Source organism: Aureobasidium namibiae, assembly GCF_000721765.1.
Source record: "Aureobasidium namibiae CBS 147.97 unplaced genomic scaffold scaffold_18, whole genome shotgun sequence".
In the NCBI taxonomy this organism is placed as follows: domain Eukaryota; kingdom Fungi; phylum Ascomycota; class Dothideomycetes; order Dothideales; family Saccotheciaceae; genus Aureobasidium; species Aureobasidium namibiae.
The window spans coordinates 392,817-416,631 of NW_013581191.1; the positions used below are offsets into that span (position 1 = coordinate 392,817).

Consider the following 23,815-nt stretch of genomic DNA (forward strand, 5'->3'; position numbering starts at 1 on the left):
GTATTTGTGCTGCCTTCGACGGTGTCCATGGCACCGCGAGCCTTGTATAGGCTATATAGCAACGGTATATCAGAGCGAACAAGGCAATTGTCTTGTCCTGCCAACCATCTTCACGAGTGTATACAATCGCTTTATCTACGTGAAGATTCTTGCTTACATCTCTTTGTCGTCTTTGTTTAAGATCGTATCTACTCGAAAAAAAAGTTCAAGTGGTTTGAGTCCTTTGGTTCCTTCTTTGTTTCGAAAACTTGTTACCGCATCCGGCAACCACGCCTTCCTCGACAAATCAAAGCAACAAATTTTACGATTTTGGAGTAAGGAATACTGAAAGTCTGTATATACGCTTCTGTCGTCGACCGAGTCAGTATAGATTCATTCTGCAGCAACCATGGCACCGCCTACAAATCGCCCAGCAGCGACATTACGTCCACCAGGACCACCACCACGCCCCTTGAGAGCCGGTCCAGACGCGATCGAACTCGGCAACATGGTCGAACAATTCACCTTGCCTGTTCTCAACAACGAGGGATACATAAACTGCACTGTCGAAGACACAGAAGGCCAACTGGAACGAGCATGGGGACATGGCGGCGGTCTCCGCTACGGAGATGCAAAGAAAGGACGCCTGTTGCCTGGCGATCGTTTCCACATCCATCCCTGTTTGCAGCGTACGCGATGGGAAGGGATTGATGATGATGCAGAGTGGGAAGCTATACGACCTTCTGTGGAACTGGCATCACGTATCCTCGACGATCCTCGTATCACGCCTTTCTGGGCAGGGTTGAAATCGTATAAAGTCGCCGACCTGTGGGATCCCATCCTGAAGGATGTTCACAAAGATTGGGATTTTTATCGATTCGATTTGGATGCCGGTGTTATGGGAGATGAAGAGGAAAAGGCAAATGTCATGTTTGCAATGATGGCGTATAGGAAAAGGATTGTGCTGAGGTTTGGCAAGATAAAGGGGCATGGGGTGACCGAATGGTGAGTCGTTTATTGTTGAGAAAGCCTCATACTCGTTGAAAGCGTTCGGAGGACTGACTGGGTATCGTGTCTCTCAGGAACAAAGATCCAAGTCAATGCGTCGTCACTTTCAACGAAGACTAACAAGATATACTCTGCGAGGATCCTACTTGCGGAGCTCATCGATGGTCGCAACCGTGGGTACCGGGCACTGACGAGGCAGCAGCAAGACTGCGCACGAGATACCTTCTAGCAGTCACCATAGTGCATGAGTTCGCACACTGTGTATGGAAGCTAAACCCTCTATCAGCAAATCCCGAGCCATACCTCCGAGACCGACCAGTCAACGAACTCGGCTTTGAACTCGAAAACATGATCTTCGCAGGCAGTGCCGAGTCGAGCGGGAAAACCTATCACGTCTCTGCACCATACGGCTTATGTACGTTGCGCTTTCCCAGCCAGATCCGCTGCGGGTCAGGGGAGCCGAGAGGCCAGCCTCAGGATTGGGGCATCAATTGGACCACAGAGTATCCCATCCACATGGATCATTGCAAAAAGATGTTTACCATAAAGTTTTGGGATGAAGATGTTGCGAGGTATGGATTTGCTGCTTGTCGGCCGGAGAGGAAGAAGGGGGTTAGGTGTTATTACCCAGGAGTGGTTGCCTAGGGACTTGTTGGAGGACTCGCGAGGTTGAGATGTTGGTGAATTGGTACAGAGTGTTTGGGGCTAGGGTAGATGATTACGTGTGCGCGCTCATTGCCGTTTCCAGCGTTGAGGTGCCTCAAGAGGTGGCTCGCTTTTGAGGTGGCTCAGATATACCTCACCGACGCGACATGACCGACTCCCAATGTGGAAGCGTGACTAATATAGTTACTTACATTGGCTATGAGGCATAGTGCCTTCAGCGTAGACACAGCGTCTGCTTGGAGTCTTACTCTAGTTGGTTCTCTCTGGGCCTATTGACCATCCGAGAATATCCATGTTGTGCGATGGTAGTCGTGAACCTTAGAGCTGAAAGTAGTATGGCTGCCGAGGCGTGCTTAGATGCCTGACCTATAGCTCGTACCAAGAGTATATAGGTTGCAAATTTTCGCAACCTGCCATCCAATAGCCACAGAAAGCGCAGCTTTCACATCTTCCGTGGCGCAATTGGCTAGCGCGTTCGACTGTTAGATATGCCTTCTGGCATATCAGCTATCGAGAGGTTGACAGTTCAAGCCTGTCCGGGAGAGCTTTTTTGTTTTTGGTTTTTCTACTTCCTCTTCTGCGGAACTAAAGATATCTACGTGCTCGTTCTTATGCTGCAAAACAGTCGAACGCCCTAGCCAATTGCGCCACGGAAGATGTGAAAGCTGCGCTTTCTTGGCCTATGGTCGCAAGCGACCATGCGGCTCGGAGTGGTGTGAGTATTGACGACTGATGGAAAGCGCTGTTATTTTCGGACTGTAGTAGTAAGACGCGTGAATCAAATACTTCCTTGCGCGATCGTCCTAACGCCGTTCCTCTGCTCGACATGACATTCATGCTCATCTTGTCGTCCTACTGTGGGTGGACAAAAGTTTTACAAACTTCCCCGGATCCCACCAAAATCAACGATGTTTATTAGTCTATTATACCACACTTTAGTTAACGAATAGTACTACAATCGTTAGATCAAATATAGTATAGGATCTAAATACTTAATCAGTAGGTGACATAGGAATATATACCTAGTATATCAGAGTTTATAGGCTATCTAGTAGAAGAGGTCGGACAATTTATGCTTACAAGCATAAATTTAATGCTTATAAGCATAGTTCTAACTACCCTTAAGCAAGTAACCATAGGTGATTCTGCTAAAGATTGATTTTTAACTTAAGAAAATTTCAGGTACTATTTAGTATAGTATATTATTGATTTATCATACTTGACGCCAAATCGTACTTCTAGATATATCGTTGTGTTGCCGTCAAATTCCCCTTTTTTGGGGAGATTCGGAGGAGTTTGCAAAACTTATGGCACCCTACAGTACCATCCCACCGAACCAAGGTAGGTAATTAAGTCTGTCATTTCTCTTTGTTTTGTTTACAGACCACAATGCGGTTCCATAACCACTGTACCCATCGGGTTTAGCAGCCTGCCGCTTTGATCATCGCCGCATCCGGTATGTTTCGTCTGACTTGGGAGAGCGCACCGCTCTACCTATACATGGGCAGCATTTTGCACCTCGAAGGACTCCTACACTTCGAGAGATCTACGCCATGTTGAAGGGTTTGAAAGCTTTGAAAGCTTTGGGAAGCGTGATTGCAGGCGTCTTCGAAGAGCCTGTAGTGCAACCGGTTGGTTTGGATCGCACTCTGCGGGCTATCGGCCTCGACGAACTCAATGAGAAAGGCTACATCAATCTTCCAGACTCTGAGTTCCCCATCGACCCTGACTTCTATTCCAAGCCTAAGGCAGAAGAACGTGTAACCGGCGCCTATATCCGCCATGTCCATGGATGGGATCCTGTAATTTCTACCGTGCACCCCCTCTTCCTCCCGCGGAGATGGAAAGATGTTGCCAAAGAAGACTATGAGCCCATGCTGCCGTCTATTAAATTGGCAAGTAGATTCTTGGATGAGCCTCAGGTCTTGACTTATGTCGAATGATTTCTGGCACGTAAACTGGAGATGATCAATAACGACGTAGCGATGCAGAATGCACAACAGCCATTATACACGTTCCAGAAAATACCACTGAAGGAGCTGACCTCGAAGAACGCCGGGAAGCCGGACAGCACCTGGTCAAGCTTGTGGGACTTGAAAGATTGCCTTACTCTCCAATTCGCATCAAAACTTCCAAACGGATGTGTGGCTGTGACCGGACCTGGAACTGAACGCTCAACAGTCGCACCTGGGAAATATGGCGGTGCAAAGTCTGCAAACATTCTGCTGGGTGTTCAGTTCTTGCGAGTGTTCCAGCGCAAGCTCGAGGCAAGCCAGTATCCAGAGCCGTGGGAGCCTGGAAGCCATGATGAGTCTGCGCTACTGAGGACACAGTTCGCATTCGCCGTTACAATTGTCCACGAGGTCATGCATGTTCTCTGGATCACCTCGACCCCTCCATACGGACCTATAGCTACACCATCGGGTACTCCAGAGTGGGTATTCAATCCAGTAGAACCCTTCTTCCGTGACGGGCGAACGAATGAGCTGGGCTCATCTTGGGAAGACCATGTATTCGGTGGCATGATACATATGCTGAGTAGACCCGCAGGTGCTATCATGCCATACGGGCTGGCTGCCATTCCTTTCCCTGGTCTCAACCACGCTTACCCCGGGGAAACAATCGACCGCCTCAACCCGCGAAAATGGGGCATTGAGTGGCAGACCGAGTACCCTATCGAGATGGAATACATCCGCAGAATGTTTACCAGCGAGTTGTGGGACGAAGTTCAGAGATATGGCATCAAGAGATTGAGAAGGAAGAAGAAGTTGGGTCTTAGACGCTATGTCGACGAAAAAGCCTTCGAGGCGCTGGCACCGGGTGAGGCTGTTCGAGGTTTACCACCGTCACCCACGGGCAGTGCGGCTAGCATGGACGCTGAAGAAGACGAGGATAATGTTGTAAGGAGAGGATCTTGATGGCAGCAACAGATGAAAGTTCTATGATCATCCGCTAGCGAATGGAGTGCAGATCCTATACATGTTACCATTTCAGATAGTCTGCATAGAGCAGACAGAACCTCTGGGCCGTCGGCCAACAACTTATTGTATCCATGAGCTGGTTGTGTACTTTGCCTTGAAATTCATGTTGTGCACCATCAGCACCTCAACCAGCGTGCTATCAAGACGTCAATTGCCGTGCAACCGGCCCCCACTATTTGAGGCCCATCCACAATAAGAGTGCTTTAGATCAGCAACACATGTAGTGGAGAATGGAGATAGACATTGAGAAATTGACAATGATATAACTCTGAGGTCACCGAGCCGCAAAGATCAACAATCGCGACTACCGCATTGGGCAAGAACATCAACACATCTGCAAAGAAAATCTGGGGCACCCGCGGATCAATACTGAAGAACAAGCAAACTTGGAGATTTGGAGTGACCTCCGATGCTCGATGCGTGGCACGCACACATCGCACATGATGAGTTTGAGAAACCTTGTGCCGTGCTGGATGGGAGCGATACAAAAGGAAGACGTGAAGCCTGCACCCGAGTATTCTTCTCTTCTCCCTTTTCCCTTGTTCAATTCCTCCAATCCATCGCCATTGCAATACACAAACAGCCATGGCTCTTAACTCTCACGATGTCCAAAAAGTGGACTCCTTTATAAACCGCGAACCCGAAGTCCGCATCTGCTTGACTCCAATCGCACCACCCGCCGCTCTCGGCCTCGCAGGCTTCGCAGGCAGCACATGGATAACTGCATCCTGGATTGCTGGATGGTGGGGCAATGAAACCTCTCCAACCATTTTCTTTCCATTCGTTGCTTTTTGGGGCGGTTTGAGTCAGTTTATCGCTGGGTTATATGGGTTCCATGCGAGAGATACGCTGGTTAGTGTGATTAACACTATGTAAGTGTAAAGAGTGGAAAAAGAGATGATAAGGAGAGGAGAGAATGCTGACACGGGATAGGTGGGGTGCTTTTTGGATGAGTGAGGGGTTGATGTTCTTGTTGAATACGACTGGAGCATTGCCTGCAGGTGATATTCATGCTCATCTTCCGGAATTGGCGTCGTGGTTTGTGGTGTTGGCTGCGTTTACTTGGGTCGGTGTAAGTTCTGATTCCTGCATGCTTCTTTTCTCCCTGCAAATGCTGATTCAGATGTGCCACAGGCAATCGCAGCAACCGCCCGTGACGTTATCCTCGCGACCCTCCTCTTCGCCCTCGCCATCGGCACAACAATTGCCTGCTGCCTGTTCGCATACGGAAACGGTGTGGGCGTCGGCATTAAAGTAGCCGCGTACTTCTGGATGTTTTCGGCATTGCTTGCTTGGTGGCGTGTAGCGGTATATTTGATTGAAGAGGCGTATGGGCCCAAGAGCGGGATTGCGAAGTTCTTCCCTGTGTTCAGGACTTCTACGGAGAAGAGTGCGCCGATGGTCGTGCCTGGCTTAGGCGAACCTGGTGTCAAGAGAGGTATGCCTGGTGTCATCTAGATGACTACCCGGAAATACTGGCAGCAGAACTTTTATGGAGCAAGAGAGCGCCACATATCTTCAGTCATGGAGAGAGACCAAATCTCCGCTCTTACCAATCACACTCGACCTGTCAAGAATTTGTAAGCTGGTCGCTATGAACTTGTTACACATGCGTAGATCGCTCCGGCATGCTGCATATCCTGGCTTGCAACGTTGACCTGTTTGCTTTCCGCGCTACACGAAGACTTGCTCATGCGCAAGTGTGGAGATCGATCATATGCAGTGGTTCAAAGGCTCTGCATAGCAACACGGTAGGCGATCAAAAAATAAGGTCGTCGATTGGTGATCGGGAGGTTGGCGACATGCATTTTAGAAAGTCTGGCCGAGAGTATATTTGAGAGACTGCGGTTCGCTGGGCAGCAGGGCGGATAGATGCAGACACGAAACATCATGTTTCTGCATGATGAAAGAACTGGATGTAGCTCGGGCAGACTGCTCAACCACGCTGGAAACCATCGACCTACCTCTTGGACTCATCAGGTCAATCGTACCTTTCTCCTCTCCTGTCAACTGATCAATTGACAGCAATAAACGTACGCCCTTCCACCTGCTCTCACCATGTCGTCCACCAACAACACTAGTGCAGCTGTACGTCTTCCATCCGAGTTCTCTGAGCTTCGTGAACAACCTGCTCACTCGGTGTAGGCCGTGCCCGAGTACCGCAAGAAAGTCGTCAAGACCATGAATGAGCAGGAAGCCAAGAAGAAGGAGGGCATCAACCTTCTCATTCCACAACCCAGTCCACACGGTCATGCTCGCATGTATCACGACTACAAGTGGACCAACGCCGAACGCAACCGCTTCAACTCAGACGGCACTCTGCCCTTCAACTTCGACAACGTGCCTCCTAACCTCGCTCCTACTCCCATCGGCATGTGGATATTTGATGGCAGAGGCAGCACTGACACCTCAATGCCCGAGATCGAGGTGGACCCTGTTCCTGATCTCGAGCGCAACAAGGCTATTGTGGTTGTCGACTTTGGCATTCCTGAGTATCTCTGTATGATCCCACCTGGCTTGTGTCGTCTGGTGGCTACAACTCCCGGTAAGGCGCGTCTTGCGATGAATGCCTTCACGGCCAGTCACCCCAATGGCACCCAGGAGCATTTCCCTGCAGAGTGAAATGCTTCTCCAGATTCAGTCTGGCGTTTGCATACGTTCAAGCAGTACCTCAAGTTAATAGGCGATCGGCCATGATGTCAGGACGGAACAGTCTCAGGAGCTTGCATGTGTGCAAAAAGCAGGTATCGAAGGCGTATCGCTCTGTTCGCAACATACGGACTGTCCAAGCAGAGTTTGATGAGATGAAAAGGAATTTGATGATGACCTTGTTGCGTGGTGTTGTTCATTAGAGTCGAGAATCAAGAATCAAAGTCACACGCTCATTGACGCTTCCGCCGCGTCGCTGAGTCATCAAGTAGCTGCACCTTCCACTGTACAACCTTCCGATTTGTGATTCACCCATCGTTTCAATGATTAGAAGGTGTCTCGGAATCAATCTCTGCAGTCTGATAGAATTTAATAGTGGTCAATTCCGAACTGACGACTATGGCGAGACGCGACACGTCCGATGAAGTGATGGCGCTCCAGACCCGACCAAACTCGACTCATGAAGCCAACACAGAATCTGTCTCCAACGATCGCGTTGATGATACGATAGACAGTCTAGAACAGCCATCTCCAAGACGAGTGGATAAAAGGGCGTGTGTTCTCCTCGGATCCGCGATTCTACAGTTTCCTATCTGGGGTGAGTCGCTTCTGTGGACTCGTCAGATCTCATGTGTCCCTGACACCAGAGCGTGTAAGGCTTTGCGATGAGTTACGGTATCTTCCAAGAATACTATGTCAAAAACTGGACTTTGCATGGAAGTTCTGATACGGCTGGTATCATCGGTATGACTTCGAACGGAGTCATGTATCTGTCGATGCCTATCCTCTTCGCCCTGTTCACCAAACGCTGGGCACGATTTCGACAGGCTGCTGCACTACTAGGCACTGTTATTGCTTGCTTGAGCTTCTTACTATCGAGCTTCAGCAGCAATGTTTGGCAACTGGTCGCTACTCAAGGTGTGCTTGCCGCATTCGGATGCGCCCTCGTCTTCAGCCCCATGACTCTGTCGCTGGGTGAGTGGTACAAGACGAGTAACCGAGCCCTGGCGTATGGCGTCACACTGTCTTGTAAGAATATCGTTGGCTCCGTGTGTCCGTTCTTATTCTCTTCACTCCTGGATCAGCATGGCTTCCGCTTCGCGCTAAGGATATGGGCAATCGTAGTTGCCGGAGCGAGTGTTTTCACCATTCTTCTCATCCCAACTCACCCTTCGGCTCTGATCGTAGCAACCGATGATGCCACTGACAGCTTGAACGATGAGCAAGACGCTAGAAGAACAACAGCCACGCCACGAACACGCAAGATACCGTTACACGTCTTTCACCATCGCACGCTATATGTCTACTGCGTGGCCATCACACTTCAATCTGCTGGCTATGGTATACCGCAGACCTATCTCAATACCTACGCCAGCGAAATTGCTCGACTCTCACAGACTTCGGCAACTCTCTTGCTCACATTGTTCAACATTCCTGGCATTGCCTCGTCCTCTTTCTTTGGCTATTTGAGTGACAACAAGTACTTTACACTATCAGCAGCGACCGTCACATGTATCTCAGGACTGAGCTCAGCACTGAGTGCCTTCCTTCTCTGGGGCATGACGACAGAAGGTAATCTCGTGACGCTGGTCCTCTTCTCCATCACATTCGGCTTTTTCGCGGGGGGATACAGTGCGACGTGGGGAGGTTTGATGAACGATCTCGAGGGCGAGGCGAGACGATCGAACGAAGCCATCGATTCCGGCATGGTCTATGGTTTGTTGAACGGCGCCAGAGGTATAGGGTACGTCGCTGGTGGCTTGATCGGCGTACCATTGTTGAAAGCTGGCACCGATAAGTATGGCAATGGCGGTTTTGGGGTGCAGACCAGCTATGGGCCGTTGATTGTATTCACCGGAGTCGCCTCGTTATTCGGGGGTTGGGGTGTTTTGTGGAAGTGGAACAGACCCAGAATATAAGTATAGTGACTTTTTGTCAGCTCGAAGTCGAGGGAGAAGGCTTCAACTGCGTGACGGAGGTTAGGCGTGAAAATGGAACCTCTGACGCAGACAGCGATCCGAAGGTGCGAGGAACTTCTTTCGTCCTCGCTCCTTCCTTGGAATAGCACGGTCGTTTCTGAGAGTGTTCCGGATTGTTCTTGCTCGGCGTTTGTACGCGGCTTTGTTTTGGCGTTTGCACCTTCCCTGGTATTGCTTTCGCTTCCCTCACTCAACCTCTCGACTTCTTCAAGCCAACACATTTTCAATCCTCTCAACCAAGATGGCGCTACCTGGTGTTGAGGGATTCAAGAATGTCTACGAGATACTGGAAGCTGGTTCGGTTCGCGACGAGGACGCAAAGACCAAACTTCGTCGTGCTGCACGCAGGATCCGTCTCGTCTTGATGTGTGCTGACAGCGGAACTTTGAACGGAGAAGATCGCGCTGCTCTGATCGCTATCCTCGGTCTTCTGGTTACAGATTGGGACCAAGCTGAGGTATGCTGCCTGCGGTTGTCGATTACTCAACACTCATTGACCCCATGGACAGGATCTTCGCCTAGAGGCAGCTCAGGAGTACCTTCATGTGCGCGCCAAGGCAGGCATTTGTTGCGATGTTGCCGTTGGCCGCGTCGAGAACAAGATACGCCACTACTTGCTCGATGAACTCACCGACAAGCAGAAGAGATACATGACTGCGGGCAGACCTTTGAAGAGCATCCAAGTCCGCAACGAGCGCCAGGCAAAGGAAAACTTGCAGCAGCTTGGCTTGGGTTTCAGGTTTCCCTTGTTGAAGATGTTCCCTGATCGCGCCTTCACCCATCCAGTCTCGAAGCAAGTGCTCGAAGACAGGGCTTCGGAATTAGTATGTCAAGATCAGTCCAAGATTTATCACACCGCCGACGTAGATTCAGAGATACAATGGCTTTGTTGAATACGAAAACTCTCATCTGCTGAACTTCCTCTTCGACGGCCATGTTGAAGCCCTCACCAAGCACCACAAGATGGAGACTTTCAACCACTTCGATCTAGACCTCGATGGCCATCCCAAAACCTCCTTTCCCAAGCCAGACTCGCCGGTCATCCCACCCGACTCGAAGCCTTTGTCGTCTGTAGAAGTTGAGAAAAAGAGGACCAAGAACAAGAAGCGCAACCAGCGTAAGAGGGCTGCAGAGAAGATCAAGAAGAAGGAGGGGGAGGCTGCCGCTTCGATACCTGAGGTTGAGTCCGAGGCCAGCACCGGATCTCAGGTCGAGCTCGAGAGCAGAATGGCTCTTGTCAAGATCAGTCCCTCATCTACTGCCCACTCAACCGAGAACTCTACACGTCCCAAGGTCAAGTTCGTTCCTAAGCCTGAGGACATGAAGTGGGTCAATCATCCTTGCCTGAGCGGAGAAGGCTGTACCGAGTTCTTCACCCAGCTCCATGAAGCGATGCTTCGCGTACCTACAGCCAACCTGGAAAAGCGCATCTTTGGTTCTCAGGTTTGACCACGTCGCAGATACCGCAAAGATTGGTGAGACGTAGGGGTTGCTCTTTCACTGAACTCTTCTGCTGCAGGGACAAGCGATACGATGGAGGGTGTGTCAAAGGTAGATCCTAGCTCTACAATGTATCGAAAGCTCACTGTTGACCTCTCGTCGTGCCCGCCGGGACGCATACTCATTGATACTGAACCGCCAGGTGCTGATTATGGCGATTTATCCCTGTGTAGATCTGGCACATTGCACACTCCGCAGCATGTATATCTTTCATCTCCGTTTGGATAAGACCGTCGGAAGAAGCAGAAGGGCGCATCGAGGTAACAGAAATCATGGTGGAGCCTGGGCTTGGCACAAAAGGGCTGTCTGCTGAAGTCCATGACGAGACATTCATTTGCTCGTACCTAGCACTCAAGGCATTTTACCGAACTTTGCGGGCAGTCACCTGGCATCCTGGTCGGTACTTGTAGATTCATGTCGATATGTTCTTGACGCGCCGAGGTATGAGCTCTGTCACCGGCGCTTTCATGCAACTCCCGAGCAGGGCGCTTAATCGAAACACCAAAGTCGGCGACCCATCACACTGGCCCTTGTTTGATCTACCCAATGGGTAGTCATCTGCCAGTTTGACGCTTGTTCCATGCATACAAGTCGTCTTTGAGCATGCATCTCTGGGACCATGCAGGCGCTATCGATTTGCCAGCGCCTACAATCGACTGGCTCTCTTGCTGCTGTACAACTATAAGTGCACATGGTAGATTTGTCAAGCATGGTCAGTTGTCCGTGACACTCAACTCTTGATTCTTCCTCATCGTAGCAGGTCTACGATCCATTGCTTCAACCATGGCCTCCGAGACCTTGTCACTCTTTCCCTCGCCTGTCTGTTCTATTCCACCAAAATCTTGTCTGAGGCAAGCTGAGGACATCCAAATGAGACGCAACACTCCTTCGCCTGTACTCAATTCAAAGTCATATCCTGCAGGAAAGCTTCAAGGGCTCGCTCTGCAGCTTACCCCTCAGGTCCCCAAGACTACGTCTGTTCAATCACCTGCATCAGAATCGAGACCTTCCTTCTCGGGTCCTGTACCAACTCGCTCTCCCGATAGCAACATGTCGAGCTCGTCTCCACAATCGGAGCCAGCTTCGAGCACAGGGAGAAGACCAGCCGTTGCTATTCGCAAAATCTCCATCGACACGACTTCTAGCGAAACACGCTCAGAGTTCTCAGGACCGACGCTCGTGCGATCCAATAGTGGCTCATCGGCACAACCGAAAGTAGTGTCGCCTCCCATAAAGTCCATGTTCCCCGAGTACAATCCAGACCTGCCGCTATCGCAGCAGGCATACTACCCTGCCGAGAATGTGCCTCGACCAAGTCTAGAACGCAGTGCAAAGTACCACCACCAAACTCCAGCAGACTTGCCATCACCCACTTCGCCAACCCCTGCTGCAGGTCTCTCGCAGTTGCAAGCCCTGTGGAATGCTGCTAGTGGCCAGACCGGAGTCTTTTACTCTGAGAAGATCAAGCTGACAATGCATCGAGACGAGATTGGTGTCGGCTCTACAGCGACCGAAGTACGATTCGGTTCACGAGAGGGTCGTACGCTCTACTCTGTCTCTCCTTCGGATGCTTCAAACGAGCTCACAGTTCGCCGGCATCATCCGGCTAGGACTGGTATCGTGCCTGTTGCTCAATTGGATGTTGCAACCCTTCAGAAGGATGCAAAGAGCGAGACTACTATCTTCCCCCAACAAGCAGCACTGAATGCACTAGAAGCAGCGGCCACGACACATAGAGCCAACGCTATCGCACAATATGATCCTCGAGCATCTTCACCACAAGCTGCACAATTAGCATTCGATGCAGTGTCTGAAGCCAAGGCACACGAGTCCTGTCAACTAGTTCGTATCCCTCAGGATACCACTGCGTATGGCGCCGAGGGACATAGCTATGAGTTGCGACATGCGCGTGCTGGAGCTTTCAGCATCTCGGTTGACGGCACATTTGACTTTGCGACGAAAAGCAATGCGAAAATATGTCTACATGCGCCAACGAGTACGAAGAAAGCAGTGACCAGATCTCCGAAGCTCGTCTGTCTCGATCTGAGTACGGGAACTCTGGAAATCGATGTGGCTTCGTTCAGAAGATTACCGAGCAAGCACATGATTGACAGCGCGGTGTGTGCTGTTCTGGCTGTCGCGTTCACAGAAAGCAAACTGGCCGAAATCAAGGCAAAGGCAGAGACGTTCTCTCCGCCTCCAACAACATCGAAGGAGGGCAGCGCGATTCAGAAGACAAGGAGAAGTGGCTGGAGACGTAGCAAGAAAATTGGCAAGAAGGCAGGTGCAGATGAGACGGAGAAGCTGCCAAGCGTGACACGAGGTATATTGTTTCTTCTTGGGTTTTCATTCGAGGCGATAGTGTGGCTGCTTGGATTAGGAGTCAAGGTGTTGAGCAAAGTAGTTGTTTGTGCGAGTGGGATTGTTAGCAACAAGTGAGATAGTGGTTCAATTGAATACGATGGAATACGAAGCATGATACGTTGAAGTGGAGCAAGTTGCGGAAGCTGACGCACCCCCTTCCCCATCTTGGCCCCAAGGCCGGATAGTGATGAGGTGCTAATCGACCAAACAAACCACTGTCCGATGCCCAACTGCCCTCAAACCACGAAAGAGCCGGGGCGACAGAATCGGATCAAAATCAACAGAATGATCTCATAGTAATACTCGACTTGACAAGCAAACCTGCATTTGCTCCTTTGAATCAGCTCCGTCCCCCGAATCGCCGACGCCATGAGCGGCGAGGACCCCTACAAGAAATATGCCCATCTCCCTATACCTTCATACGACGAGGCCATATCTTCCCGACCCTCATCTTCGAATACCGTCAACGAGACAAGCGACGACACAGAACGTCAAGGTCTGTTAGGTAGACAGCCTACTCAATCCGCTCGCAATGGCGCATACCGACCTCCCACCGCAGAGTCACCACGACCAAGCGAAGATAGCGATCTTTACCTGCCAGAGGTGAATGGCGACAGTGATGACGATGAAGAAGCAGCGGTACGGCGAGACATGGAAGAGATGGAAATACTCGAGCCCGAGTCAGCAACAGGCCGGCGGCGAGGTCAACTATTCGGCAAATTGTCACACACTTGGAGCAACCTACCCTCATTCCGCCGCTTCTCAATACTCAAATTCTCGTCCCTGCGTCAGCGCCTCCCTACCATTCCCGAAGACTTCAAACTCGGCCTGCCGGTCATTGCCCGTTTAGTCGCGCTTTTTACAATCGCCGCTCTGATATACGCCCTCTTCGCCCTCGATGTGATACCCAATGCTGGTCACATGGCTCAACATTACGACCCTGAGAGTGTGCGCGCAAGAGTACAAGAGCAGGCTTCACTATCCCCAAATCGCATCGCCGAATACCTCGAGTACATCACCTCATACGACCACGTCGCAGGCACAGAAGGCGACTTCTTCTTGGCCGAATGGGTCCAGGAAAACTGGCGTGCCCAACACTTGGATGATGTCAGGATGCATGAATACTTTGTCTACATGAATTATCCGGAAGCAGGCGGTCGCAACGTCGAAATTGTCTCTCCGCCGGACAGGAAGTGGACTGCTTTGCTAGAGGAAGAATCGGTTTTTAAAGAGTCGGGAAGAGAGAAACAACAAACGCTCAATTGGCACGGCTACTCCAAGAACGGAAATGTTACTGGTCACCTCGTCTATGCCAATGGCGGCTCGCGCGAGGATTTCCAACGCTTGAAAGATATGGGCGTGGATTTGAATGGTGCTATTGTGTTGGTGCGATATTATCATACAGAAGCAGACCGTGGAATGAAGGTCAAGGCTGCTGAAATGGCTGGAGCTGCTGGATGTCTCATATACTCGGACCCAAAGGAGGACGGCTTTGTAAATGGTCCTGTTGTGCCTGATGGACCTTGGAGACCGCGCGACTCTGTTCAACGAGGATCTGTCGCTCTTTCTAGTTTGGTAATCGGAGACCCTTTGACACCTGGTCATGCCTCGCACGAGGATGCCAAACGCCCGAATATCAATGGAAACATCACTGGACTGCCTCAAATCCCCAGTCTACCTCTGGCATGGAGAGACGCTCAACATCTACTGATGGCACTGAAAGGGCATGGTCAAAAGGTGCCCTCTGAGGACTGGAAAGGTGGTGTGCCTGATGTCGAATGGTGGACTGGCGATAAGAACTCTCCAGAAGTTCGCCTTGTCAACAACAACTTTGTGACCGACAAACAACGGATCTGGAACGTGCATGGTCTGGTTCAGGGCATGGAGACACCAAGCAAGAAGTTGATCGTTGGATCTCATCGCGATGCTTGGTGTTTCGGCAGTGTCGATGCTGGAAGTTCGCAAGCCGTTCTCATGGAGGTTGTTACTATCTTCGGCGATCTCATAAAACTTGGTTGGCGACCGCTTCGCTCTATCGAATTTGTCTCTTGGGATGCCGAGGAATACAATTTCGTCGGTTCTACTGAGTTTGTCGAGGACAACATGGATTATCTGCGTAACAATGCCGTCGGGTACCTTAATGTCGATGTAGGTGTCTCTGGTCCGAACTTCAGAGTCTCGGGTTCGCCGCTGTACAAAAAAGCTCTGATGCACGTTCTCGATCGCGTCTCCGATCCCTACAGAAACTTCACACTACGCCAGCTCTACGACGAGAGAAATCAACAGATTGAAGGCTTAGGTGCTGGATCCGATTACGTGCCTTTCCAATACATGTCTGGCACCTCTTCCCTGGACTTTGGCTTCGAAAGCGAGGATGGCGAAGAAGGATACCCCTATCACTCTTGCTACGAGACCTACGAGTGGATGACCAAATACGGAGACCCAGAGTTCCAGTACCACAAGACTCTTGCCACGGTATGGGCTTTACTGATCCTCGAAATCGCTGATCGACCGATCATACCCTTTGACCTCAACGACTATGCAGCCGCCATGTCCCCTATCATCGACGACCTCGAAAAAGATGCTAAAGCCACTGCTGAGAAATTCAAGACAAAGCTCGATACTACGATATTCAGCGTGCAGCCTCTGCGAGAAGCAGTAGATGTGTTTGTGGCCAACGCCAAGCAATTTCATGAGTTTGATGAAATGTGGGCGTCCAAGGTTCTTGCGGGAAGCGGCGGCTTCGAGACCAATGCCTATGCTCTCCAACGCATCGAACACAACACCCGTGTCGCGGACTTTGAGACAAATTTGCTAGACTTACCAAGCACTGGTGAGGCTGAGCCTTATGGTGTAAGTGTTCTTCCTCTTCATTCTTCTCTGTTCCTCTGCACCCTTTCCCTCATCTCCTATCCCCTGTTCCTTTTTGAAATGCAATGTACTGATATAGAGACGCAATAGGTCCCAGGTCGCGAACAATACAAACACGTGCTCTTTGGCCCACAGCTGTGGGATGGGTATGCGGCTGCGTATCTGCCTGCTGTGAGGGATGCGATGCAAGAAGGAAGATGGGAGGATGCGCAGGCACAGCTTTTGCGTGCGAGCAGGATATTGAGGGTGGCGAGTGAGAAGTTGGTTGCATAGATGATGGGGATCTTTGGCTAGTGTGTGTATAGAAATGCTTTTTCTTGTGTATACAATTTTTCTTTTCTTCCCTTTTGCGGAGTGGGGATGAGCATTGGAGTGAGAAGTGAGCGTTGGAGTGAGAGGCTTTGATACCTTTAACAACGTCCCTTAAGTGTACAAACGAGAAAGAGTACTTGTTTCGTATTGGCATTGTTCGCTTAGCGGTACGGAAACAAGGGCTCCTACAGTGTTCTTGTCAAAGAATTTTAAGCAGAAAACAAGGGAGTTTGGTAGATGCTATCAACTATTTAGGCTGTATCAGTGATTTGTTCTTGAAACCTTGGAGTTTCAAAGAACTCATTGATGGCGGAAAATCGCTGTGCTCAGTAGTGATATCATATCTGATGCATAGATATATAGACGGTCTTGCAGATATAGTGGGTTTTGGCAAAGGGAGTCTGCGGGAGGAATGTTACATAGGTTCGCAGAGTGTGCGGGAGGAGGTAAGGTGGAAAGTTTATAAGGACAAACATGCACAGAGAGGGGAAATGATGATGGAGATGGGTCTTGCAATCTAGTTGTATGGGCAAATCGACATCGATCTAGCTATCATGGCAAGATGATTGAGCGTAGATGTGTTTTGCACTGAATGGTGATAAGATGGTGAGAATATTTGGATGGAGGCAGCAGTATATTGAATTTCGGACGCAGGGGGTGTGATTGAAGTATGACCAAAGCGAGCCTCCCTTATGACCAGCGGTGAGATGGTGCAGTGGGAAGCAGATGTCCGTTACCGTTGGCGTATGTTTATCTGTAACTTTACTACACTCATCATAGGTTATTGGTTCGATTCCAACCCTGGTCACTCTCTTATTTTGGCTTTTGTTCCTTGCTCATCTTACTCTTCCCTGAGCTGACGAGATGATGGCAAGTTCATTTTTGGTTCATCATGTCCTTAGCTCCTGAGCATTTGAGTCGCTCGGATCACTTCACTTCACTTTACACATGTGAGGGTACTTGTTCGCGCAGATGTGCCCTTGTTTTGACCAGCGGTGAGATGGTGTAGTTGGGAGCAGATGTCAGTTATTTATCCTTGGCTGAAGTCATTTATGACTACCTGCATTGATCATAGATGATTCATTGCTCTTTTTGAACGTGGGATGCTCGTTCCAATATGCACTTGTCATCACCTTTCTATTGGTATCTTCTTATCCATCTCCAGGGATGTTAATTGTTGCCCTCTCCCCAGAATGGCGGCCTCTTCGCCGGTAGCAGTCTGTGCAGTTGTATTGGACATGGTTTCTGTGCTTGTGTTTGGAGAGCTAAGTGTGGTGTGGGGTTTGAAGAAGAAGACGACGAAAGAAACCGAGCTCAGGCTGATAGTGGAACTGTACTTGTGTCGAGAGGTTGGCATTCACTCAAAATGTGAAAGTGAAGTTCGAGGGTGAGATAGTTTGCAAGAACTGGGGCTCACGAGAGACATAGAAAGGTGGAGGGAAGTCAGACTGTTCTATCTCAAGGTTATTGCTACGAGCAGCCTCCTGGTTACCTTCATGCTCTTTCCTGTCACTCTCCTCCTCCGATTACCTTTCCGCATTTATCCCTTGTACTATCCTTCCTCAGTTTGCAAATTTTGTTCTTGTCGATAGTCACTGCCGTAGAATCATGATCATCTTTCCCACGGCACACTGGCCTCAACATTCATAGCTGCTAATAAGTTCATCGTCTCTAGCTTGAACCAATAATGTAATTGTACACGGAAAGACACTGATTCCCGTGAGTTGTCCGGTCAAAGCGGAAACACTCGAAGTGATTTCTCACGAGGACATCTAGTTGCTTTTACATTTACCAGCCCCGTCAAATTGTACCTTTCACTCACCCCGAACTCCAATCTCTTTACTACATGCATCCACGAGAGCTTTGTTCTTGCAAACACACAATCACGCACAATCCTGATCAGCCTTGGAACATATACTGTAGCGCTACCATACTCCACCATCATGGCTTCTACCACTGACAACGTCATCGACTCTAATGATGAGTCCCATCTCAAGGTCCTCAAGGATCAGATTCTATGTACGTGTGCAAATAATACCGACAAGAGAGAGCCTAGCACTAATTACATGGCAGCCAACCTGCGCATCCTTCAGCCCGACATCAAAGACCCTATCATTACTTCAGCTTTTGAGAAGAACAAGAATAAAGAAAGTGAAGATGCCGGTCTTTGGACCGCATCTGTCTGGAACGATGACAAAGAAGTCCTCTACTGTACCTATGGGATTCATGTAGACTTAGTTACTGCTATGCGTACACTGTTGCGCCTGACTTCAGTCGCTGTCGATGCTAAGTTGGACAAGTGGCAGAAGACTTGGAGAAGCGCAGTCTACACGGATGATGGTCTTAAGTACGATTGAATCGGTAAGTCCGTGTCAATTTCGATTAAGGTTGGGAATTGCACGTAATAATCTTGCATAGAACACCAGTGCAATACTCAGCAGACACAAACGCAAGCTCAGCACGTGCACAGCAGCAGACACAAGAGCTTTTGGTACTATGTCCAGTCTCCCTGATAAGGCATCGGAGGAGCAAAGCCATTGGCAGTCAAGCTTTTATACTGGTCGCGCAGTATCAGCTAGCCCTCTTTGAACTTTCTTTGTATTGCAGCAAGTTGCAATGCCATCAACTTTAATCCATATCCATCTCATTCACGCAATAGCCAGCTACAGTAGAGTAAATTCAGAAGATCACAGGAGCTCCTAGGAGCCTGGTAACCATCTCCAGACATAAGCAGAAACCTAATTGTCTCTGACCGCTTAGCTCACAAACACGTAAGCCCCCTTTCTTCTCTGATGTGACCCGATCAAGTCTTCCTTCCTCTCAAACATACACTCGTAACGACTGTTGTGAGCGTCACGATAAAGAACACCGTGGCCTCTGAGCGCAGTATCATGCAAGTGATGGCCATCCACAACCAAATTACATGTGAGTGCCTCCACCAGGGACGGAGAGCTCAGCACTGATGATGTCCAGACACCCTACGCGTCCTCAAACCCAACATTACAGACCCTATCATTGCCACCGCCTTCTAAAGGAGTTTGGAATTGAGATGATGTGTTTCCTTTAGTCATGGTTTATAGTACTGGACGAAGCAGTAAACTCATGACATTCAATTCGAATCCATCTTATCTTTGTGGTGAATTCCATGATGTCTTCATACAAAGGGAAGCTATTGTGACTACACAACCAGGCCAAACACTGCAAGTTGGCCAGGTACCGAGAGGTAAGATCAGAAGATAAGAGAAACTCCTAGAATGATTCTAGCCTCCTTGCGGCTTGAGCGATGACAAGGGCATACCCAGCCGCTCGTACTAGAACCGGGGGATTCATTCCTCCAGGATGTAAATTATCGCAACTTTCTCCATCATACAAAAGCATACAGAACAACTCCCGCGAGCGAACGATCGAGTTTCTCTCCCTCCTCAGTATTCTCACAACAAAAGGACACTCGCGAGCACCTGCAACACAAACCACCATGGCCTCTTTCCCCGACGAGATGCAGATGCTAGCCATCCACAACCAAATCGCCTGTATATCTCCCATCTCCCCCTTTCCTCTCCCACCTCCCCCTCTCTGACCCCCATCTCTCACAGACAACCTCCGCATCCTCCGCCCCGACATCAAAACCCCCATCATCACCTCCTCGTTTGAGAAATCCCCTCGCACAAACCAAGGCACCTGGACCGCTGCCGTGTGGAGCAATGACAGCAAAGTCATCTTCACTACTGTTCAGGGGGAAGGCAATGTGGTGGACGCTATGAGAAGATTGTTGCTGCTGACGTCGGTGAGTTTGAGGGAGATGATGAATGAGTGGGAGGATTTGAATGAGGAGTTTGCGAAGGTTGGGGTGGAGGGGGTGGAGTATATTTGATGAGAGTAAGTGTGATGTTGAGTGGATGGTTTTTGAGGAGAGGTACTGACTGACGCTTTTCAACAAACAATAGACGCAGCTGCAAGCGCAGTAGCGGCAGTCTTGAGATGCCTGTGCGCTGCTGCTACACTCGATGAGAATGGAATGGAAGAGCAAACTTTTGGTTGAAGAGCATCGCGATCAGAAGGACATATCTTCGTTGGTCATTGGTCGTGGTCTCAGCTCTCGACTTGTTTCGTCAAAGAGCAGCGACTGTACACAAATTTAATCCGTATCCATCTCATCGTATTCCTCATGCTCATCGTCCTCTTGCTCATCGCTTTCGTCGTCCATGTCATTCTCCTCGCTCTCATCATCATGCACCTCATCCCCATCCTCTCGCTCCTAATCGTCAGCATACGACTGTTCCTCATGCAAGTGATCTTCGATCTCCTCCTCCTCCCACTTCGCAGTCTCCACGTCCCCTCTCACGAGCCTCAACACAGCACTCAGACTCTGCTCAGCACTCTCCTGCGCCAAACTCGTGTATCGTAATCTGCCTTCCCCATCGACCACACAGATATAGTAGAAGCCCTCATTACAAGATCTGTGGACAGTTGCTTTTCGCCTAGTCCTAGGTTAAGAGCTGTGAGGTTGACTGTCGGGGAGGGTCAGTACGGAGGAAGAGGAAGGAGATGTCGGACGTGGGTGCTTACTGAAGATCTGGAAGCGCAGGTCATCACTCTCACTCATAAGAAGATCGTGTGGGATCGGTAGTCGGCATTGTGGCGATGTCAAGTTGGTGTTGATTGCGGTGGACGAGGCAGCGGTGGGATGAGGCCGAAAGGCCGAGTTGGTAGAGAAACTCATTGTTTGTGTTCCGCGGATGAGCGCATGATAGCGTGAGTGGTCTTTGATCAAGTTTAGATGGGGTGCGAGAGATGGAGGAGTGGATGATGAGAAACTCGACAACAAAGTGAGTACGAGTCACTTGTTATGATCTTGGTTCTACAGTCGCAGCGAACAGAAACCTTCTTTCGCCCTTCACTTTTCCCGCATGACCAGCTCTATGTTTACCACCTCAGTTCCGACAGCGCAACTTTGTCTACTTGAGCTGCTTGTAGAACTTGCAGTACAGAGAGTAGCTGTACATCCTGAGCATAGCCTCCAACGCGGCCTCCTTGGTGTCATACCAGTTTTCAAGCTGATCGACGATCTTCGAGTCCCGGACGGTGACAGCCTGCCAGTGCTTGTCCGCATTCATGAGGGTAACGACTTCAGCGCTGCCCATGCCCATAATCTTCATGTTTGCTGTTGAGTCGTCAGTCTTTGTTGTGGGTTAGAGCGCCGTACAATATTCCTACCAATGAGCTGTGCGCGCAGGCCGAGGAGGGTGGTCTCAGTAGCCATGCTGCAAGGTTGTCGTGATTGTGTTGAGAAGATCAAACTTTTTGTGTGGTGGACAAGCTGTCTTGGTATGGGTTGGGCTCGGAGTGGAAGAAGTCTTGCGTTAGCAAGGAGGAGATGTGGAGTGAGAAAAGTTGAGAGTGACTGGAATTAGAAACACAGATAAAGTTTTTTATGCATTTAAAGAAGTGAAGAAGTGAAGGAGATTTTGATGGTAAAAAAGATCTTTTTCGTACATGGTAAACATAACGCCATCGCTATTTGACACTTTACAGAATATTTGGTGTTTTGGATTTTGTGTTATTCTCCTAGTCCACGTGGTGCTTCCTTCCTTCGTGAAGGAAGACAAAGAGGTTTAAGAGGGTAGGGTATCATGCGTCGAGGTGGTGGTTGTTTACTGGCTGCCAAACATGGACTCGACCATCTCACCACCACGGATGGCGAGAACGGAGAGGAGGGAATCACTCAGCTGTAAAAGATATGGTCAGTAACAGCATAACATCAGAAGACAGAAGCGGAACTTACACCGTGGGTACCCTCATTGCAACCCTGTAGCCAAACACCAGAGTCCTTGGCTACAGCGCCCTGCTCAAACTGCACCTTATACTCGCGGTTGACAGTCCACTTCTGGCCAGGCTTATCACCGCCAGGCATCATAGGCCTGACCTTCTCAAGCAACTGCTCATGGTGATCTCTTCTGTAACCTGAAGCAATCATGACCAAATCCACATCCAAAGACTCGTTGGTGGAGCCATTACAGCGTCTGAACTTGGCAGTGTCGTTTCTGATGTGCAGACGTACGCGGTCGTTGGGCAATTCAGTCACATGCTCTACTTCGCGGTGATTGAGCAGGCGTTGGGGCCATGCCGCTTCGTCGTCGCCATGGACGAGGCGCTGAGTGTAGAGGACGTCGTACATGTGTTCGAGCAGCTCGAGACGGACGACGCCGTAGTTGGTGGCCTTGTCCATCTTGATGGCTGCGGCACGGATGGCGGGATCTTGGTTGAATGTATCGTCGGTGCGCTCGGGGTCGAAGACTTCGTTGACGAAGGGCGAGTCGTCTGAGGGTCGCAGAGCGGCGCCACGGATCAGGAGGTAGCCCTTTGAGTTAGGGAACTGGCTGGGCAGATTCATGAAGATCTCGGCGGCGGATTGGCCAGAGCCGATGACGGCGATCTTCAGAGGAGCATTGCGGTCGAGGAAGATACGGGAGGAGAGAGTCCAGTATTGGGATGAGTGGATGATGCGAGGGTGGTGTTGAGGGAATGCCTCGGGGATTCTGGGGTGACCTCCTACAGCGACGACGACGCGTTTCGTACGGCGGTGGCTGAGCTCGTTTGTGTGGATGTTGCGAGATGTGATTGTCCATGTTGTCACGCCCTCTGCGCTCTTGGTCTTGCTGTCAGGCGAGATATCAACCACCTCTTGTCCGTACGAAACCAAGTTCTGAAACCAGCCGGCACACCAGCGTAGGTAGTCCTCGTATTCAATGCGGCGGGGCAGGAAAGTGCTGAGGTTGGTGAATTGCACCAGGCGGTTGTTCTCGTGCAGGTAGTTGAGGAAGGTGAACTCGCTGCGAGGGTTGCGCATGGTGGCCATGTCCTTAATGAACGAGATCTGCATCTTTGCGCCTGGAATCTGCATGCCGGCGTGCCATGCAAAGTTCTCCTGCCTCTCGAGGAAGGCGACCTTGGGTTGTGTCTTGAGCTGAGGCTGCTGCTTGCCCGTCTGCTTGGTCGAATCGTGGAGAGCCACTGCGATTGCTAGGGCGGCAGGGCCGAAGCCTAGGCAAATGACATCGTGCACGTCGTTTTGCGGTGTCGATTGGAGGTGAGTCTTGAATCTGGAGCCATTGCGCTCTGGTACGCTCTCAAGAGCCATTTCGGGAATGTCGGCGTGAGGCGCCATTGTAGCGTCTAGCATTCGTTGTTCAGCTCGTGTCAGTCTGGCAGTAGATTGCTTCTCGTCTCGCGGCGATTGATAGCTTGGATGTGCATAAACGATATGCCTATGGAGGATGGGATTTGTCTTCTCGATAATCTGGATCTGACAAGACGGATGGTTGTATCCGTTTGTGTTGATGAGCGACTTACGTGGATTGATGGATTTGTGTTTTCGTTACTCGTACAATAAAGTTTGGGCGCAAATCTCCAACCTTCGACTTGTTTGTATGACGACAAGATCGTTGCAGCGGACACAAGGGAGCAGGGAGAGACAAAAGATCACGAGCGGGAGAAAGAGTGAGTCGC

General features: G+C 50.1%; 12 protein-coding genes across 12 annotated transcripts; 10 read left to right on the forward strand and 2 right to left on the reverse strand.

The window, feature by feature from the left end:
* Positions 1–388: 388 nt before the first annotated feature.
* Positions 389–1,769, forward strand: M436DRAFT_66837 (uncharacterized protein; the record flags this gene model as incomplete). The annotated part of the gene is made up of 4 exons (XM_013568689.1): positions 389–984; positions 1,027–1,160; positions 1,274–1,559; positions 1,682–1,769. 4 exons carry the CDS (start codon positions 389–391, stop codon positions 1,767–1,769), a joined length of 1,104 nt encoding a protein of 367 aa, XP_013424143.1.
* Positions 1,770–2,960: 1,191 nt separating this feature from the next.
* M436DRAFT_66838 (uncharacterized protein) lies at positions 2,961–4,830 on the forward strand (the record flags this gene model as incomplete). Its single annotated transcript, XM_013568690.1, has 4 exons — positions 2,961–2,994; positions 3,079–3,552; positions 3,637–4,553; positions 4,648–4,830. 4 exons carry the CDS (start codon positions 2,961–2,963, stop codon positions 4,828–4,830), a joined length of 1,608 nt encoding a protein of 535 aa, XP_013424144.1.
* A 389-nt stretch (positions 4,831–5,219) lies between these two features.
* On the forward strand, positions 5,220–6,092 carry M436DRAFT_54914 (uncharacterized protein; the record flags this gene model as incomplete). Its single annotated transcript, XM_013568633.1, has 3 exons — positions 5,220–5,506; positions 5,568–5,706; positions 5,769–6,092. The coding sequence occupies 3 exons, from the start codon at positions 5,220–5,222 to the stop codon at positions 6,090–6,092; spliced, it is 750 nt and encodes a 249-aa protein (XP_013424087.1).
* A 600-nt stretch (positions 6,093–6,692) lies between these two features.
* On the forward strand, positions 6,693–7,256 carry M436DRAFT_85043 (uncharacterized protein; the record flags this gene model as incomplete). Its single annotated transcript, XM_013568764.1, has 2 exons — positions 6,693–6,722; positions 6,780–7,256. 2 exons carry the CDS (start codon positions 6,693–6,695, stop codon positions 7,254–7,256), a joined length of 507 nt encoding a protein of 168 aa, XP_013424218.1.
* A 456-nt stretch (positions 7,257–7,712) lies between these two features.
* Positions 7,713–9,202, forward strand: M436DRAFT_54656 (MFS general substrate transporter; the record flags this gene model as incomplete). Its single annotated transcript, XM_013568595.1, has 2 exons — positions 7,713–7,881; positions 7,941–9,202. The coding sequence occupies 2 exons, from the start codon at positions 7,713–7,715 to the stop codon at positions 9,200–9,202; spliced, it is 1,431 nt and encodes a 476-aa protein (XP_013424049.1).
* Positions 9,203–9,503: 301 nt separating this feature from the next.
* M436DRAFT_85045 (uncharacterized protein) lies at positions 9,504–10,711 on the forward strand (the record flags this gene model as incomplete). Its single annotated transcript, XM_013568765.1, has 3 exons — positions 9,504–9,719; positions 9,772–10,086; positions 10,136–10,711. The coding sequence occupies 3 exons, from the start codon at positions 9,504–9,506 to the stop codon at positions 10,709–10,711; spliced, it is 1,107 nt and encodes a 368-aa protein (XP_013424219.1).
* An 834-nt stretch (positions 10,712–11,545) lies between these two features.
* Positions 11,546–13,201, forward strand: M436DRAFT_85046 (uncharacterized protein; the record flags this gene model as incomplete). Its single annotated transcript, XM_013568766.1, has 1 exon — positions 11,546–13,201. One exon carries the CDS (start codon positions 11,546–11,548, stop codon positions 13,199–13,201), a length of 1,656 nt encoding a protein of 551 aa, XP_013424220.1.
* Positions 13,202–13,495: 294 nt separating this feature from the next.
* On the forward strand, positions 13,496–16,270 carry M436DRAFT_55012 (glutamate carboxypeptidase; the record flags this gene model as incomplete). Its single annotated transcript, XM_013568655.1, has 2 exons — positions 13,496–15,979; positions 16,088–16,270. 2 exons carry the CDS (start codon positions 13,496–13,498, stop codon positions 16,268–16,270), a joined length of 2,667 nt encoding a protein of 888 aa, XP_013424109.1.
* Positions 16,271–18,252: 1,982 nt separating this feature from the next.
* On the forward strand, positions 18,253–18,666 carry M436DRAFT_66843 (uncharacterized protein; the record flags this gene model as incomplete). The annotated part of the gene is made up of 2 exons (XM_013568691.1): positions 18,253–18,328; positions 18,383–18,666. 2 exons carry the CDS (start codon positions 18,253–18,255, stop codon positions 18,664–18,666), a joined length of 360 nt encoding a protein of 119 aa, XP_013424145.1.
* Positions 18,667–19,784: 1,118 nt separating this feature from the next.
* M436DRAFT_85049 (uncharacterized protein) lies at positions 19,785–20,180 on the forward strand (the record flags this gene model as incomplete). Its single annotated transcript, XM_013568767.1, has 2 exons — positions 19,785–19,839; positions 19,903–20,180. The coding sequence occupies 2 exons, from the start codon at positions 19,785–19,787 to the stop codon at positions 20,178–20,180; spliced, it is 333 nt and encodes a 110-aa protein (XP_013424221.1).
* Positions 20,181–20,564: 384 nt separating this feature from the next.
* M436DRAFT_66844 (uncharacterized protein) lies at positions 20,565–21,569 on the reverse strand (the record flags this gene model as incomplete). Its single annotated transcript, XM_013568692.1, has 4 exons — positions 20,565–20,719; positions 20,876–21,123; positions 21,269–21,470; positions 21,524–21,569. 4 exons carry the CDS (start codon positions 21,567–21,569, stop codon positions 20,565–20,567), a joined length of 651 nt encoding a protein of 216 aa, XP_013424146.1.
* A 498-nt stretch (positions 21,570–22,067) lies between these two features.
* M436DRAFT_54997 (hydroxylase) lies at positions 22,068–23,489 on the reverse strand (the record flags this gene model as incomplete). The annotated part of the gene is made up of 1 exon (XM_013568651.1): positions 22,068–23,489. One exon carries the CDS (start codon positions 23,487–23,489, stop codon positions 22,068–22,070), a length of 1,422 nt encoding a protein of 473 aa, XP_013424105.1.
* Between the last annotated feature and the right edge of the window lie 326 nt (positions 23,490–23,815).